The sequence below is a fragment of the Melopsittacus undulatus genome, chromosome 1 (assembly GCF_012275295.1).
Source record: "Melopsittacus undulatus isolate bMelUnd1 chromosome 1, bMelUnd1.mat.Z, whole genome shotgun sequence".
NCBI classification, from domain to species: Eukaryota; Metazoa; Chordata; class Aves; order Psittaciformes; family Psittaculidae; genus Melopsittacus; species Melopsittacus undulatus.
This window is the reverse complement of record NC_047527.1, coordinates 118,767,013-118,785,572: the sequence shown is the minus strand read 5'-3', so window position 1 is coordinate 118,785,572 and position 18,560 is coordinate 118,767,013. Positions and strand designations below refer to the sequence as shown.

The following is an 18,560-nucleotide window of genomic DNA, read 5'->3' as shown; positions in this document are numbered from 1 at the left end:
AAGAGAACCATACCAAAATTTCCTTTACAATTTAAAACTAAAATATATAGAACATTTCAGACAAGAAAGTGCAGATGAAAAATCTGACAAGAGTCAATAAACTTGGACAAGTGAAATGATCCACTAAAAATGTCTCCATGAAAGGAACACCTGCTATGTAAACAGTGTTAAACTTTTCAGTTCATTTATACCTTAACATTGAATGTTAAAAATAAACATTGTCTCACTGCTGTTTCAAAATGCTGTCTGTAATACCTGCCTATTCATAAAACTGTGCATGAGTAAGCTTACAGTCTCCTCAGTAAGTATGATTCAAAGACTACAGAAAATCTCACATTGAATTCAACGGTTCTGAATCAAGACAACTAGTGAAATAAGAATTTTAATTATCTAAAATATGATTCATTTCTTCGGCATTCACATCTTTAGAAATTTTAAGCTGTAGAATCTTTGTTTTTTCATGCTTCTTCAGTTAGCGAAGTTATTTTGCGGTACCAATAACATGATATTCAATAGTACTCCAAACCCTTAACAGATTCTAATAGAATATTTATCCAGAAGAACTATTAAAATAGCACAACTTGTCAGAGAATAGATTTGTAAGATTACAGCAGCTTTTAATTAAACTGCTCCACTTAAAAGCTGGTCAAGAGTCAAACAGAGTAAAAAGGACTCCATGCTGACTTTTGAGAGTGGTATCAGTCCATTGTAGATCCCAGGTACGGTTCTCGCCAAGAGCAAAAACCTACTTCCTAAACCTAAAGTAAAACCTGTGGGCTATATGATATAATAAACCCAGTTTTGCAGACTTGCTTATCCAGTTAGCGTCAACAGGAACTCTTCATGAGTAAGGATCCCTTAGAGTAAAGGTCACAAAGACATGAAATGTTACAGTCCATGGGGGAGGAAGAATTTAGAATACTAAATATATAATGCATTCTGTGCAGCTAATATAACTGTTCTTATTGAGCTGGAGTAATGTGTAGATTAATTTGACAAGGGTTCTGTTATACCGAGAGAGAAGCAATCAGCTTCATCAAAATGAAAGAGGAATTAGCAGAGGGAGAACACAACAGTTTTCATTTTAAATATTTATGGCATGCTGATATCATACTTGGCAGTGAACTGGAGAAAATCCTGGTCCCAACTGAAGCACACAGTACTTAATTTGCACATTATGTAGTTCAAGTTTACCCTTTTGCCCTCCCTTCACCTTCTTCCAAAGATGGAAAACACTCCATCTTCTTCCATCACCCTCCTCATACTGAAAACATTAAAACTAAACTTGCGCCTTAATCTTCAGCTCTTTCCAGAAACCAGCCGAGTTCTTTTTTTTTTGCAATTATCCACAGAAGAACTGTAGTTATGAAAATGTTCTTATGAACATGTTTAAATTATATTATAGCTCACTGATGTGCTACTGTGCTACAAGGCAATTTGTCATCAGTTTTAATTTAGAAGCCACAGTATAAGAAGTGCTAGTGAGCACAAGAAAGGCTAAGAAGAGACTGTGAATCAAGTGACATCTAGTGAAGACAAAGGACAAATCTGTTCTTCTCTGAGAAGAAAGCTTAAGATGCACTTCAGAGTTTGGAAAGAAACAGCAGAAACCAGGGACTGAGGTTAGGATGGGATTACTAAATAGAAAATGAATCACCTAACAGCAAAGAACTGAAACTACACCAAAACAGCTCACAAAAATCTGATGTTTGTTAGCCTTTTTCCAGCAGAAAGCAACCATGCTGTTCAAGTGAAGATGGGTATAACAATGTGGCTATAAATATGCCTCTTCATTTCTACAAATAATTTTGAAGAAAACAGAGTATTAGACAAGATTTTTGAATTAGTCTGACATGTAAGTACCCTAGCAGACCACAGCAGCTTCAGCTTCAATAACTGTTCTCAGGAATGCGCAGTTCAGGCAAAATGTTATGCTATTTTACTTTTACATTAGGAGGAAAAAAAGTCTCATGTGGTATGTTATAGAAAAGGTTGAAGAATACAGGCTATGTTCCCTTGTTACAGGTCAGACCATCTTTATCTGCTGATCTTTCAACAGCAGGGAATGGTTAAGAAAAGTAACTTCTGCAGGACTGAAGAACTTCAGCTGATAGCATTATATTGTGCTTCCACCAACTGCAATTGCAGATGGACTCGCTAAATCTCAGTGACTCTCCTGCAGGTGTTGAAGTTGGTCAAGCAGCTTTTCAGAGTTTCATGCTACTGCAGAGTAATCAGTTTTGGTTAAGTCAAACCAGCTGAAGTTCAGCATGTTCACCTTCCCCTCCCTCAATATTCTCTTTATTTATCATGTTTTCAGCAGTCTACAAGAGGAACTACCAAAGAAAGCCCTGAACACCAGGTCTTGAACAGATACTATAGGTTACCTCTCACAAGTCAAGGTCACTTCAGCCTCTTACTCAAGAATATCAATCTACTCATGCACTTAGCAGTGCCTGTTTACAAAATCCTGCTTTCAGTGTATCTAACATAGTCCATAACTTCACTTCATTTTCTTGGACGGTGTTAGTAGTTTACACTTTTTATACCACTGAAATGCTTTTAAGAACTCCCTCAGGACTGTTTTTTCACTGTGACTTGGATCAACTGACTCTTTCCCCATTCAGAATCACATACTGCCATGCTGACACTGTTTATCACAGACACCAGCCTGTCCTCTAAACACACACACATAGGAAAAGGCTGCAGTAAAAAAAAACTCATTCTCACCCACAAGATTCTTGTTCCAGCCCTCAGAGCTGGGAATGAACTAAACGCACTCCTAGTTTGGGCTTCCTATACCCAGTATGGCACAGTACAAAGTCCTCCCTGTGCTTCTACATTAGCTGATCCCAGGCTTCATTCGTATCATTTCCAGCTACAGCACTATTCCTTCTAGACAAGAGAAACGACATGACCACAAGTTTCCCATGCTTAGATAAAGATAATGAAACTTTTCAGCCTAAGGGTTACTTCACACTACAGTGTTTTTGACAGGGGCACCAATGGAAAGAGTTAAGTGGCCAGATGGTGAATGGCTGGAAGGGAAATGCTGTGTCCTCATCCACTTCAAACTAACACACCTGATGACTAGAAGAAGAAAAGAAAGCATAGAAAATACATTTCCAACAATTTTACATTACAACCTATACATATAGAAGGGGAAATACCATTTGTATCAGTCTTCCACAAAAATATTACAGCTATTTTAAGTCACTGGGAGATAAGTGAAGACACAAGAAATCTGCACTAAAACGTGAGAAAACACTAACAAAAAAGATTTAATAAGATCTTAAGGTCTTTTCAAACCCCAACTATTCTACGATCCTATGATTCTAAAACAGCTTCTGAAGAACTGTATTAAAGTGACTTGTGCCTAGTGCTACATTTAGTACATATGCTTACAGATGATACAAAACTGACTTTGCTGCCATACAGCAAATTTTGACAATTTAATTTATGCATAAATTGGGGTAGTTCCAGCATGCACTCCTTATACCACTACAGCACAAACTTCTTAAATTATTCTACTTCATTCTCCTAAAGCTTCTTAAAGCCAAAATTCATATTGTTTGATGTAAAAAATGCTCTACCATCTGTACTTTCTAAGAACTCAAAGGTCTGGGGTTTTTGTTGAGTTTTGTGGTTTTGTTTTTTTTTCCAGGGAGAAAAGAAAAAAGCTAACAAGGTATTTAAATATTTATGCAGAACTTGGATGTCACAGATTTACTAAGGTGTATATATAGGGATCTCTTCCTCCTTCTCATGTTGCCCTGTGTGCTGCATTCATAAGGATATTTCCCTTTAGAGATCCCTGCAGCAGAAATAGGAATTAAAGCCAAATCAGTATATGTAGCAAAATTGAGAGGCTTACAGTCAATGCAAAGCCCCACTCCCAAGGACAGTTGAGAGCCACTGTCAGGCACGACAACCCTAGCCTCACCATGTTGGCGGTTTACTTGCACCATTTTGGGGTCTATCATGTCAGTACAACAGTGTGGAATGACCTACCAGAAGGAAGCAGAGGCAGAAGCAAATGAAAGGAGAATAAAAGAAGCAACAGAAAGTAAAGAGTACACAGGCATCTAGTTCCCTCCAGAAGTCATCAAGTTTGCTATATAAATAACCAGGCAAAATGCAAAGTGTCAGACAATACCAGTGGGAGCTACCATAACACACTTCAGCAGTCTGGAGAAGACAAAGCAGCTAGACTGGGAAGGAATTCAGGACAGACACATGCAGTGTGGCTACCTGTCTTTGGACTACCTCCAACACATCTAGGTACACACTATGCAGACAGAAAGGTGACTTAAAAGGGACATGCCCTCATATAAAAATGACACCAAGGGATTTTAGCAGCATTTACTGTTAAGTAAGATCAAGGACACAATCAGGAGGGTTAACAGCAATGAAGGGATAAGCTTCTGTGCTGGTCACATGGAGAGCAAGACAATTTCGAAGGAAATGGTAGAGCAAAGAAGCAGTAAGCTGTGTGAACAGGAAAAAGGGAGAAAAGTTTTGAACTGCTCTCCTGGAAAAAGGCAAATGCACAAGAATAACAAAAGGTGACCACAAGGCTGTCAAATAACATGATCAATGGGAAACAGCTATTCTGACAGGATAAGAAAGTGAACTCAAACTAAATTAGGCATGGAAATGGGAAGCAGGAGCAAGAAACCTACGGGTTCATCTCACAAAAAGTTAAGGACTAAACAGGTAAAGGCTTACACTTGAGAATTAAGGAAGCAGCCGTGAAGAGAGCAGAGGACAGTATAGGACAGAAGCTCAAAGGAAAGGAAAGGAAAGGAAGACAGCAAACACAAGATCAGGTAATACAGGGAAGGCTTAAGAAAAAAAAAAAAAAAAAGCTGTTCCTGATCTCTCATCATTCAGACATTTAATAATATTGGGCAAAAAATCCAAGCATGAGAGCAGAATGACAGAAAAATCATCAGCACTGAGCTATGAATAGCAGACAACTTTTGAGAACACTTAAAGGCAGGGCAAGAATATTGTGAAGCTGGCAACCACAGGATCACCTGAGGTTAAGGAGACGGAGGAGAACAGCAAAAACGAGGCTGCTGTCCACCACCACCTCCCAGGCAGGCTGAATAGTTTGCTACCAGGAGCATAGGCATCTTCCCCGGAAAGAAACTGCGAAAGATACTTAAACAGTGACCTCTAATGGACAAATCACATAATACCGGTATTTCCACGGCAACAGAAACACTCCAGGTATGGACCACATAATGACACAAAAGCTAGAATCTCCAAATAGATACCCCAGGTCATTACAACGCCAACTAATCATCCAGGCAAGTAAGTCAAATAACTGCTACAGGAGTTACAAGTCATCAAAAACTGACAGCTTATCCCCCAAAATAAGTGAAAATAAAACATCAAGTTGTCTGCATTCTGATGACCAGCACTTGTACCTGCTGCCAATGCTGAAGTAACTTTTGACATCCCAGCCTTCTTTCAAGTCACATCTTCCCTTCTGTGCACTCCCAGGTTGAATTACAGCTAACCTGAGTTTCTGAATGCTCTTCAAGCACACTTCCTATTCATGATTTTAATTATCGAATATGGATTTTAATTATCAAACATCATCAGCATACCCAGTAAGGATATTAGTAAGGACTATACTAGGATGTGAAATTTCCACAAATTTGAGGAATATTTGTCATGACTTCCATTTAATTTGATGTTAGACAATAGGTCCAAAAGACACCTAGATTAGGACCAATCTATGCAGGCCAGTAGCATAAGCATGACTGTCTTATGTTTGCTTCTCACCTGTATACTACATAAAACACTTTAAGACACTAAATGATGGAACAAAAAGCTCCCAGTACAACATATGAGGACAATGGCCCATGTATCAACATTAAGTTAAGAAAAAACCCAAATACACACTTCCTCCCTCTACTTCAACTGGATTGTCACAAGAGACCCCAGCATGGCATCATCTCAGGTTTGTCATTTACACAGCAAGTAGCTCAAAAGACTGCAGGATTACAGCTATTTAGCTTCACCTAGAGTTTAGCTTCTGATTTTACAGCAAAAATTCTCATTGAGCAGCTGAAGACAAACTAAGCTGTTTCAGAAGTTACTTAGAGTAGAAGCAGCCAGTCTAAGACTCCTCCATTATCAGAGCACCAGAGAGCTGAAAAAAATCCAGCCAGTTCTCCAGAAAAATCAATGCAGATTTGAGCATTTCTGACAAGGAATGATTTAAACATGTAAATACACAAGCACCAGCAGTATGAATAGCATACTAAAAATATTAACAAAAGCCATGCCACAAAAATACTTGAAGTATGATGGAGTTAATACTGTGGTCCTCATACTCACTTATATAACTTTACTTACTTTTACTAGAGTTTGCTAGAAAAAAAATGAACTATGGTTACATGAATATGTGCATATCCAGTGTTACATTTATTTATTCCTCCAGACAGACATATTTACTCTAAACAGCAGCGGAAAAAAAGCAAGCAGAACCCTCATTTAAATGGCAGAAAACTAGCAGAAGATGCTAATATGACCTTAGTGTAGCATGTCAAGTGTCACTGTCACCAGCTTCCTAGCCATTTTTAAGAACAATCTGCTAAGACAACTAATTACATAGCTTAAAAGATTAGGTCAACAGTGTCAAATACGAGAACATGAACTTGAAATTTAGCCTTTTAAAAATGTGTGTTGTCTATTGAAATGTCTACATCAATTTGTGAAAGAATAGTAAGATTCAGACTTGATGAATTACTTCTCAGGAGAAGCAGTGGTTTTACCTTCCCATAAAAGAAACCCAAACATAACAATTAGAAGGGCTTGCGGAATCCTGTGGCTAAGAGAACAGATACACTTGCACTCCGCTGATCTAAGGACTACTTTAGAAGAAAGCAGGAATTAAAAGTTAGGATTTAATGTAAACACAACTTTACAGTAATGGCAATCCTTAAACTAGTATTTTGAAAACTAAAACTGCTTTAAACAAATGGTGTACTCTAGATTTTTCCTGAATAAAGACAACCTGAACACATTCTTGTTGGACACTTCTTACAACCATATTTTTATCCCTCCCCAGTCAAGTCTACAGTTAAGACTCATAGCTAGGACACAGGTAAGTTACTTAGCTTTTAATTCTGGTGCTCATGCTGAAGCATGCCAGCCCCCCCCCCCCCCCACTCAGTTCTCAGACAGCTAAATTCACCACAATTCAAGTCTTGCAAGGAGTTTCAGCCTCTCTTCCTCAAAGCAAGGTAGATGCCTGCTATTTGCCCAGCCAGTTGTGTGTTCAGCTGAACTCGCCTTTTAGCTATATATTAGATTTGTAAGTTGTCATGCAAAAGAGATGATTAAGTCCTTATAAGTCTGTTAGTTTTCAAAAGTAGTAGAATTTTTATAAATCCGAGAGAAAAAACAGTCAAGTTTACCAAGAGTATTGCTTATAACCTGTTTCATCCTTGTGCCAACTAAGCAGCCATTCAGACAGAAGGTACCAGTGCAAATGATCAGCACCAAAGAAGTTCTGCCTTGCAGCAGCAGGTACCCATCTGTGGATGAGTTGTCTGATGACAGGCATTAGATGGAGGTGTGCAGAACAAGTTGTTATCTCAAGGTACCTCCAACCCTTCAGAAGCTGCACAGAAAGCTAAAGTGGCTGGACACAACTAACTGCCTAGCTCTGAAGCAGCTCAAGTTCAGAGAAAGGTCCCTCCCTGCAGTGACCTGAGAGAACGCAAAAGCCACCAGCTATGTGGCCCCATAGCCTAACTCCACCAGGGGCTGATAACAGATGTCAGGCAGCAATATGCTCAAAGCAAGTTTGACATAATGCTCTCCCAAAACATTCTCTCAGCTTCAAGCTATTCATAACTTCACTATCTTCTAAACCAGTGGTAGAGTTGTGTGTTTGATAGCAGTGCTTACAGTTCTCCCTGCCTGGATTTGCTCAGTCATCATGTACACATTAGATGCCTGGAAATTGCTGGTCAAATTTATAAATAGATGGAGATTTATTTGAAAATTTCAACAGGGATAAAAACAGAATAGCAAGATGCCAGCCTACAGGACACTATATAATCAGAAGCAGGGCCTAGGATAACTAATTCATACTTCTCACTCACATAACCATATTTTTATTCACTTACTACTGCTACTACAAACCATTTAAGCTACACATTAGTACCCAATAAACTGCATCCAGAGAAGTGTTTATGTGCTAGAATCTAAAAATATTCTTCCCCCCTCCCCCCCATGCTTAATCCTATGGAAAGGCTCAGAACCTTAAGTGAGATTTTCACATTAATACATATGTTTTAAATTACACATACTATTTTTACTGGTTGTGTGGCAAGTAGAGTTCAGTAGGTTAGGTTTTATTGGTTGGTTTGTTTGGGGGTTTGTTGAGTTTACATACATCTCAACTTGTGAAGATTTGTGCTCTCATGACATGTTATTCATCAGCGCCACACTTAAGGGCTTTTTTACTATGAGAAGCAGGATCCAAGGTAATAACTGAAGGTGGTATGTGCAGCACAAGCAAGACAACTTACAGGCAGAAGATTCTGTTCTGACAGAAGTAGACTGCTTGACTTTCACGTCTGAAACTCGCATTCAGTTGGTCTTGCTCACATGCTTGGTTATAGATCTAATGTAGTTGAGTTGTCATTTATTTTCAACTGCTTCAGTCAAATTAACCACTCATCTACTAAAATGCAAACTGCATAATTTCTGATACAGTTAACGATTTTGGGCTGAACTGGCAACAAAACTGAGAATTACAGATCTTCCAGTACGTGGCAGATCTGTACTGAAGCTGGAAAGACATGTTGAACATCGCTGCTAAGTAACATGCTCAAACTCTTCGATTTTAATAAAGTGCTTCATTAAGAAGCACTTTAACAGTGACATTGTGATGTATTAAAATAAATCAAACTAGCAAGATTCCGTTTTCAATGCTGCTCAACTGACTGTAATAAAGTCCAAAACCAGTAGTATACTTACTTGTAAGCTTGTTGTGACTCAGAACCAGCTGTGTGATGTGAGACAATGTAACTGCAAATGAAGAGAGAAAGAAGTTAATGGACAATGCAACAGAAAATTTGTACCTGTTTCAGCTAAAAAAAAAAAAAAAAAAAAGAAAGGGGAAAGTTATCATCTCCACTCCAGATTCATGAGCACTACCAGAATATACAAGACAAGCTCAAGACTTACAGACTTGTCCAGCCACTCCTCTGCCCCTTCACGTTTAGGCCAGGCTGGACAGGACCTTGAACAACCTGGTCTAGTGGAAGGTGTCCCTGCCCGTGGTGAGGGGTTGGAACTTTCTGATCTTTAAGATCCTCAAGGTTCTTTCCAACCCAAAACATTCCGTGATGCTGTGACCTAGCACAACTTGAGTAGTAAGTACTGGTGTCTCCCAGGAGAGGCCTGATTCTGGGCACACAAACACCTTTTTCATTCCCACCCTTTCAACATTTCCCAAGTTAAAACTGATAGGCACTCTTAACATTTATTCCAACAGAACACGACACACTACCAATTACATTTTCACACATTCCAAATTCATTATCAAGTCACTGCCAGATTTAAGTGCTAAGTACCAATAGCTGCATTTACAACCTCACACTTATGACGCATGGTAGCAGACTAGCATTGCTGTTGTGTAGTGAATGATCAAACGACAGCATGCAATACTTACTCAAAATTAATGATCTGATTGATCAAAGCCCCTCAGATTCCCCCTTATTAAACAAGTGTGGGGAGCAAGGCAGCTAGAGACCAGCACTCCTCCTACATTTCTTCATCCTTTACATTTCTTCCTGCCTATTTCTGCCCTTCACACCACCACTGTTTTCCCTAGGAGCTCCATAGTCCACAGCTGACAACAGTATCTGATCAGAAAAACATGCTAAATAGTCAAGGAGAAACTCACACCTTGAAGGAATTCTCAAACATAACCTTGTAAAAAGTTTGCTGTATTTTATTGTAACTAAAAAAATGTAGAGGTTTTCCTCCACCATGCCTTTTCCTTACTTCCAGGGCAGCCTCTCCAAAGCAGCTCCAGAACATACCTTTATGCCCCTCCTAGGCAGCTGGGAACATTTCCTGCCTGAAGGACAGCTGTAGTGCAATGTCTGTCATCCCTCAGAGCTTTCCTCAAGCAGCAGACATCACTAACATTAGCGCAGAGACAGCCCACGCGCATCTCACTACCTTAGGGAATGAAGATATCCTGGTGAGTACGTGTGAAAGCTGGCCATGCCAGCCAATACTCACTAAATTGCAATTTGGAGGAAACAGCTTGAAGAGCTTTTACTTACTGATACAGCATCATGTTTCAGCTAACCTTTGAAAGCTCAGGACTTAAAACAGGCAAATATAACCTGTTGGCAGAATGAAAGCAGTCACCACAGTTCCCTGTGCAATCACAGGCTGTAAAGGAAGGAAAGGGAGGAAGGAGAAAGGAAGAAAAAGTGCACCCACCCTACATTCTCCACAAATATGAGCACTTCAAGTATTGCCTGCACTGCCACCTCTCAAAGCACAACAGAAGGACAGAGAAAGAACACCAAAGAAAGCCTGTAAGAGTACTGTGGAAAAAACAGCATTAAAAGGCAGGCAAGAACAGCATTGCCCTCAAAGAGCTCTAAAAACATAAAGCTCTCTAAAACATAAAAGGCACATCAGCATCTGAACCATAAGCAACCATTTAACGCTATTGATTACTTACACATAGAGCTAAGCACAGGAATGCAATTCCCACAGAAAAAAAAAAATGTAGAAGATGCTGCCTGGCAAGGGTGTGCACCAATCACCCTGCAAGTGCAGGGACTGGAATGTCAAATTGGGCAGCCAGGCACAGAGCCAGTTCTAACAACTTTTGCACTATCTCTTTTTTCCTTTGAAGCTGATGCTTCCTCTGGTTTATTACAGCAGAACAAAGACAAAGGCTGCTACCCCACTTCTGTGGCCTTGATCAGCTTATTCCAGTTTTGCACAGAGCTTTGCCAGCTTCAGCACAGAATCCAAAATTCAGATAATCTTTTCTTTGCTGGAGTTCATAATGTACTTCATTACTTTAAAGCCAGCAATCCCCATTATATGCCTTTTAATAAATCAGCTAGACCAACTTGAGAAACCACATGAGGAAAGGCTCAAATTCAGCTCATACATCCACCAATATGATGGCCATTTCTCAACTCTTTTCTGCCATCTGTTCTATGATCAGGATCTGACTTCTATGAAGGATTACTTGTTAAGACTAAGACTAGACATGTCCAAGGCTACCAAAATAATGCTCTTTAAGACAGCAGTAAAGAGGTAATCCTGATTGTGCCCCATAAGGCAAAACACCCATTTAAAGCACACAAATCAGAATGACAACTCGCACAGAAAATACTAAATGCTGCTTTTAGACTGTTTCTGTGCTCAGGATGTAATCCGGTACTTAAAATTAAAAATATGATAAAACATAACTCCTGCAAGAAGCCAGCTTATCAGGAGACACCACTTGTACGCAACATATTTGCACCACAGAAGTATAGTCTCTGAAATGCACTAAGTGTGAGACAGCAGCACACATGAAAGTACTTGCTCTGGATCACTTACAAACTGAACTAAAAAAAAAAGAGTAACAAATGTTTTTTTTAATAGAGAACTTGAGACAGACCTTGCTCTAATCCATGTGTACACAGATGATGAACCTTTCCTGACATGATTTCAACATTTCTATACACAGGAAGTGAGGATGCTTACTCAAGGGCAATTAAGCTTTGGGATTGCAGACTCAGGTCTTCTGAGCATCAAACTCCTGCTGAATTTGAGTATCATAAAAAGTTCTTTGCGTATTTAAAGGCAAGCCTGCGGACTAAACCATCAAGCCATGTGTACTCCTGGTCTTTAACAACAAAGCTTACAAGCATTATTCTCAATATTCCCTCTCCATATTTGTCACATTGTTGTCTTCTTCAACCAGTCTATTCTTAGTATGGCTTCCTCTCACATATCTATGCAGAATAGAATAAAGTCCCAACATGAAAAATTTCAAGGCCAAGATTCCTAGACCAAAGGCATTGCAATCTGGACTCTACTACCCAAACGCGAGGGAAGCTTAGACACTTTGTCTGAAACTATCTCAGTTAATGTTGATGTGTGACAAAGAGCTCCACTGCACCTTTGGCCTTCAAAGCAATCCAACATCTCCCAAAGGAATAAAAAAGGCAACATTCCACTGTTCGTTCGAAAAGAGCAAAGGTTTAGGCATCTGTGCTCTGGACTACTTCCAGTAGCACTTTAGTCATATATAGATAAAAAGATCTTCAATATTGAAAGGTGCAAAACTACTACCAGTCTGGAGACAGATTTGCAAGCATTTAAGCAAGGGAGCCTGGTTATAAAGCAGCATTTAGTCACTCATACAAAGAGGGGAATTTGCTCACTTACATCAAACTGACCTTGAGTGAAACAAGTCTGGAAATGCCATTTTTTTCAGCACACTGGCACTCATCTAGTCCTGTGAGGAGTACTGCGCAGTGGGAACAGCTGGCTAGGGTTTTCCTTATCCTATAAAGTCAACTTTTCATGACAACTCAACTATCAGCTCTTCTGATAAAGATATTTGTCTTCAGCAACTAATTAACATCCCCAAGTATCATCTAGAAGGCTGAAGTGGTCCTGGTGGAGCCATTTTGCTTGAGACATGTGCAGCTCAGGTAAGCCTAACTGGCAGCACTTGCTGAGCATCACTCCACAGGTGATGGAATGAACTGTAATCCAGTATGCACCCCAAGTGCCAGGCCCTAGGATTCAAAGGGCACCACAGTTCCTATGGGGGAATTACTGTAACCTATGATGACACTGGAGGAGCATCTAGACGCTAAACACCAGCTCCTTCAGGACTGCAGTCCTCAGATGCCTTGTTAACATTACAGTAAAGAGTCCACAGGCAGCGAGTTATTTTGATTTCAAGAACGCACCAGATACCCACATAGAAGTTTGAGGGTCAGGATACTAACATTTGCCAGACCAACTGATTTGCATAGTAACAAGTTCTCATGGTCTCAGTCTCACTACTGCTTCAAAACAGACTGGGTCAAGGGAAGAATATTACAGCTGTTCCCTTTTGGCCTCAGTATCAAGCCTTTTATACACTTATGTAAGTTTCCTTTACATAAAATATTTAGATGACAAAATTTGGGGGGGAAAACCAACCCCAAAACAGGAAGATCTTGTTGAACCAAGATAAGCCATTGTCTGTCCCATTGGAGGAAGTTAACGCAGGATGAGCATTACGGTATTGTACAAAATTACTTACAAGTAGTGTACCCCTCCATCTTCTATGCTTTGGCTATTTTAGGAACAGGCAATTACATCAACACTAACTTTCTGATAAGTAATTCCAGGCATGTTAATTTCTACCACATACCATGTACTTTATGTAAAATATGAATAGCTTACAGATGGAATGATAACAAGAGTAAATTAACACTTAGAGAGTAAACAGCATTTCATCCAATATTCCTTCATTGACAGTAAGACTACAGAGCACCAGATGTCTCAAGTTATCTGGGCAAAATAATTCCTTAACTCATAGCTTTCCTATATCGATCATTTAAAGATACATAAATGAGAGATCAGAGACTGGTCCCTGCTCCAAAAACAATTCCTTCACTGTTGGTGACTGTTTAAAGTCCTACCCATAAATGCTTTAGCCATCAGGGTAAGGGAAAAGACACAACATGCCTTAGTTGCTGAACCCAATTGTTCATCCTACAGGATGTTTGTTAATGCTAACATTACCTGTCTCTATTGGGTTCTTTGTAAACAAATATGATCTATTTATTTCACTATATGGAATTATACTTAAAACAAAAAAAAACCAAACCATTAGAACATTTCCACAGGGCAAAACATTTTTAAAACTCTTCATGTATGGATGCACAGCTACAGTATAGGTGTGCTCATAAATGGTGCATTCGTCTTATTGCATGCCAGAATAAGGAGAAAAGTCTTTAAAGTTTAAAACTGTTTTGCATGGTCTTTACATTAGTATGACGAACTAAAGCATGGAACACTGAGATCAAGGAATATTCAGTCTCAAATTAAATCTTTTCTCTACAGAACATCTTTTAGAAGAGTTTTCTCATATTACATTTATTAAAGCCTCGAAAATTCTGATGCTCTGAAGGCCTGTAGCACAGTTTTAGTTTGTCCTTTGAGACATTAAGAGAAAATGCGGAAGTGCCTGGATTCGAGGAATATTCCAAAAATAGAACTCAACTTCTAATGGCATTAATGAACTCCTGAGCAAGCAGCATTTCAGGGACTAGTGGGCTTTTCTTTGTATCTCTGAGCAACGCATTATAAACAAGCTGACAACTTCACTCTGCCTTTATTAAACACAAAAGTGGGAAGAGATGGAGAGGCTTCCAAGCTTGTAAGTCTAAGTTATCCTAAGACAGTTTCATATACCAAGTGTTCATCTCCACCCATTCCACCTTGATTTGGAAAAAGACATGGGTACTTAACAGAGGCAAGTTTAGGCTGTTTTTTTCACTCCCACACCTGCTACAGAAGGTAAAAGTCAAGGCAAAAGAAAATACGAGTGGCTGCCCTGCATTGTACCAAGTCATTCACTAGACTGGAAAGAAGCCAGAAAAAAAATCCTATCCAAGCCAGGGCATATATTCCCCATTCTCTTTTCTCCTCTCTGCCCCCATGTAACACCAGTTTTCTCTGATCACTTAAGGTTGTTTTTTGAGGTTTTTTTTTTATTTAAACACACATGATAAGAATACGTCTGCGCATAAAAGGATTGGCACACTGAGCAAGATGCTACTCATTGTGCTGCTGCTAAATCCTTGTGTTTACATTAACTTCATGTAAATTAAATAAGAAAGCTTACAATAGAAGTCCACTAGCCAGTCTGCAGCAAGTACTCACATATGAAGTAGAACAAGACTTGGTCCTTTTCTTGAAGGGTAATGAAGACTACAGGGAGCAGTCTACTTTAAAGAGTTACTGACTATTGTGGGAGGGACATTCACAACCATTAAATAATTACATAAGACAAACTCCCTGTTAGGGGCTATTGAACACAGTAACTTAGGAGTATCCTCCAACCTACAAAGTCCTTAAACCTCAAATGGCTAAAACCAGCAAAAATGCCACCAAAATGTTCCCTCCAGCCATAACTTAAACTTATCCTTATCTCCAAAGATCTACTAGTGGCCTTCATTAATAACAAGATGCTGTGAAAGAACAGCCATTGGCTATGAATCATGATGGCTGTTTTTAACAAAGATCTTTATTTCATTGAACAAAAGGCCAAAGTTTCTGAAAAAGCAAGCTTTAACACCACAATGAATTGGAAAGATACCCAACACACCAGCTCACTCATTTAGCTTCCTTGCCAGTTCTGAGAGCCAGAGAAAGCCAAATCACCCCATCTATACTAGAAAAGGTCATCCATTAGGAGCCAGATGACAGGGTTAGAAAGCCAGCAAGTTTAACATCTTCTCAAACTATTCCTTAAAATTCACAGGTAACACCAAGTCATTACTTTTTCTAATGTGTATTTGGAAGAAGCTATTTCTTCTCCAGATGAGAAGTGGCAAATACTTTTGACAATAAAAAAAATATAAACCAACAAAACAAAACCAAATCAAACAACCAAAAAACAAACAAAATCCAAAACCAAACACCAAAACCCCAACTTATAAAGTCTTCTCTGCCACAGCGCAGAATAACCGAAAAAGCAAGATCACAATTGAAGAAAAAGCAGTCATTACTGCCCCCTCCCCTAATTTCCATCTCAAATTGGAGAAGACCACACATCCCCACACTAAATCAAGTCACACAATGTGCACCAAGAGTATCTGCACACAGACTTCTTTGCTGCAGCCTAACTGGGGTATCACAAGTCTACACCTTATGCAGGGAGCTCCCTGCAAAACAAGCTTCAGATGCTTCATTAGTCATTTTGTATCAGGGACAGGGCCTTGAGTGACCTATCTAGTGGAAGGTGTCCCTGCCAGTGGCAGGGGGTTGGAACTGGACAATCTTAAGGTCCTTTCCAACCCAAACTATTCTATGACTGCCTGTGGACCACAGTGTTGCACACTGTGGTGCCTGACCCTATCTGCACAACTCACCCAAAACAGTCTTTGCACAAGAACAGCTTTTATTACTTCAGTGCTACTGGTGTGCTTTACTGCTACCTTTCTTCCCCCAGCTGAAAGATTAAAGCTGGGTAATTAATTACATGCCTTAGTGCTGATAACAGGCACTGAGTCTAGTTAAAAGCAACACTGCTCTGATGCTGCACCGACTGCATTAGTTTATCTGAAAGGGCTACTAAGCATACGTCTGTAAGACTACTCAGGCTAAGACTACTCTGTCCCAAACAACTGTTCATCCAATCAAAATACAGTGAAGCTTTCTGTTTAACATGAGTTATATAGGTATATACAGGCTTTCCAATGTTATCTTCCTGAAAGGCCACATGCAACTTGGAAGCATACAGAACCTAGTTCTGCAAAACTGTACTTAAGTCTTCATCTTTTCCTGATGTGACTGATGCTTCGTAAAGAGCTAAACCAGGATATGGGTACAGTTTCAAGTTCGTTAGTTTGGATTCTGATTTCTTCTCATTGTATCACACACTGAGGAAAATTTCAGCCTGTGGCACACTAGCCAGTCACAACTTCAATTCACTCTGTATCAGCTGTACTGTAACATTATACACACTCCTAACCAAAGCAAAAACAAGAAGTCACCTGCCCTTTACTTCATGTAAGTGTTCTCCAGAACCATGACAGCATGGTGCTACTGGTATGTTGCAGCTACTGTAGCTGATTTATAATAAGTGAAACACACCATGAAACACACTGTCACAATTCTGGAAACACATGCAATCATGTAATATCCAGAGATGCTATTGCTGTCACAACTTTAATTCACTCTGTATCAGCTGTACCGTAACATTATACACACTCCTAACCAAAGCAAAAACAAGAAGTCACCTGCCCTTTACTTCATGTAAGTGTTCTCCAGAACCATGACAGCATGGTGCTACTGGTATGTTGCAGCTACTGTAGTTGATTTATAATAAGTGAAACACACCATGAAACACACTGTCACAATTCTGGAAACACATGCAATCATGTAATACCCAGAGATGCTATTGCTGTATCTGTAGTACATTACTGCCTTACTCTCTCCCATAGACCAGACACGTGTAGCTCCAGGCTGGTATCACGTATTCTTTCCAAAAACCAGTGGAGATGCTCGTTGATAGTTTTTGCTTCAGTAGCAGAGAGGGGCAAGGACGGACAGGAAGCAAAGTCTCCCACCACTCAAGCGCCAGAATGAGAGCACTGAGAAACGGGGCACTCTGAGGGCTGCGGATGGTGCATGAGCAAAGGTGATGGAGAGACTGGTAGGGGTCCCAGCTCCTGACGCTGGTCTCTCCGGTGCAGTGGAGCAGTGTTTTATGGTGACCACACTCACGGCTCGTTACGGTGCTGTGGGGCGCTAGTAGCAGAGCTCTTCCCCCTGCGAAGGAACCCCCTCCCCGAGTCCTCTATGCCCATAGCTCCCATAAACCGCGGAACACCCAGAGGAGGCCCAGGCATCCTCACCGCCGCCGAGGAGACAGGGCAGCCGCCGGCGGCGACGAGGCCCTACCACCACCACCACCACCCCTCCTTAACCCCCCCGCGCCCCGGATCGTCCCGGGACAAATAAGGAAGTTTCCGCGCTCTCCCCGCCCGCCGACTCCGGTACCTACAGAGGCCAGGCACGTCCAGCATGTTGGAGATGCCGCGGTCGCACATGTCCACCTCGGGCTGGTTCTTCTCCCTGCTCTCCTCCACGATCTTCTTCAGCGATTTAGACATGGTCTGGGCAGGGCAGAAGCGGACACCGTGAGGGGGGAGGCGGCCGGAGCTCCTGTCCTAAGGGGGCCCAGAGCATCGAGCCCACCCGCTCGTTCGTTCGTTCGGCCGCCCGGCACCGCCACGGGAATCCCGTCCCGACCCAACCCACCCTGTCCCGTCCCGCCGCGCTCGCCCCAGCCCAGCGGACCCCTGACCGGGATCCCGGCCACACTCCCGGCCCCGGGCGGAAGGACGGGCCCGCCGCTGCCGCCATGGACACTCACCGCGCTGTGCTGCGCCGGTTCTCAGCCGGACGCGGCAGGACGACAGTCAGTGGCCCCGAGGGCGGCTCCCAGCAGCTGCACACACCCGCCCCGCCTCAGCAAGCCTCATCCCACCGCCAGCCCCGCGCAGGCGTGCTGCGACCCTGCCCCGGGAAGCGGAGACGCTCCCCACGGCTCCTCAGGGCAGCCCGCCCAGGAGGCTCCACCCACGGCTGGGAAGACGTCAGACCAATCAGATCGCCTTCCTCGGCTCAGGCTAGGTGACAATTGGCTGGAGGCGCTGGAGGAAGGTTCGCCGGCCAATAAGCTCGTCCCGTAGGTGGGTCGGATCGGGCCAGCTCTGCTCCGTGGATCCTCCCTTCCGTGGCTGTAGTGTTCGGGAGCGCTGTAC

At 41.4% G+C, this 18,560-nt stretch overlaps 1 protein-coding gene across 1 annotated transcript in view; it reads right to left on the bottom strand.

Moving 5' to 3' along the window:
• RSU1 (Ras suppressor protein 1) overlaps nucleotides 1–18,348 on the bottom strand; it is a 103,049-nt gene extending 84,701 nt beyond the window's left edge. Inside the window, exons 1-3 of the mRNA XM_031052546.2 lie at nucleotides 18,170–18,348; nucleotides 17,798–17,909; nucleotides 9,010–9,060 (exon numbers count right to left, since the gene is read on the bottom strand). Coding sequence (XP_030908406.1) covers nucleotides 9,010–9,060; nucleotides 17,798–17,906 — 160 coding nt within the window. The 5' untranslated portion in view covers nucleotides 17,907–17,909; nucleotides 18,170–18,348. The remainder of the gene's footprint in view (nucleotides 1–9,009; nucleotides 9,061–17,797; nucleotides 17,910–18,169) is intronic.
• Between the last annotated feature and the right edge of the window lie 212 nt (nucleotides 18,349–18,560).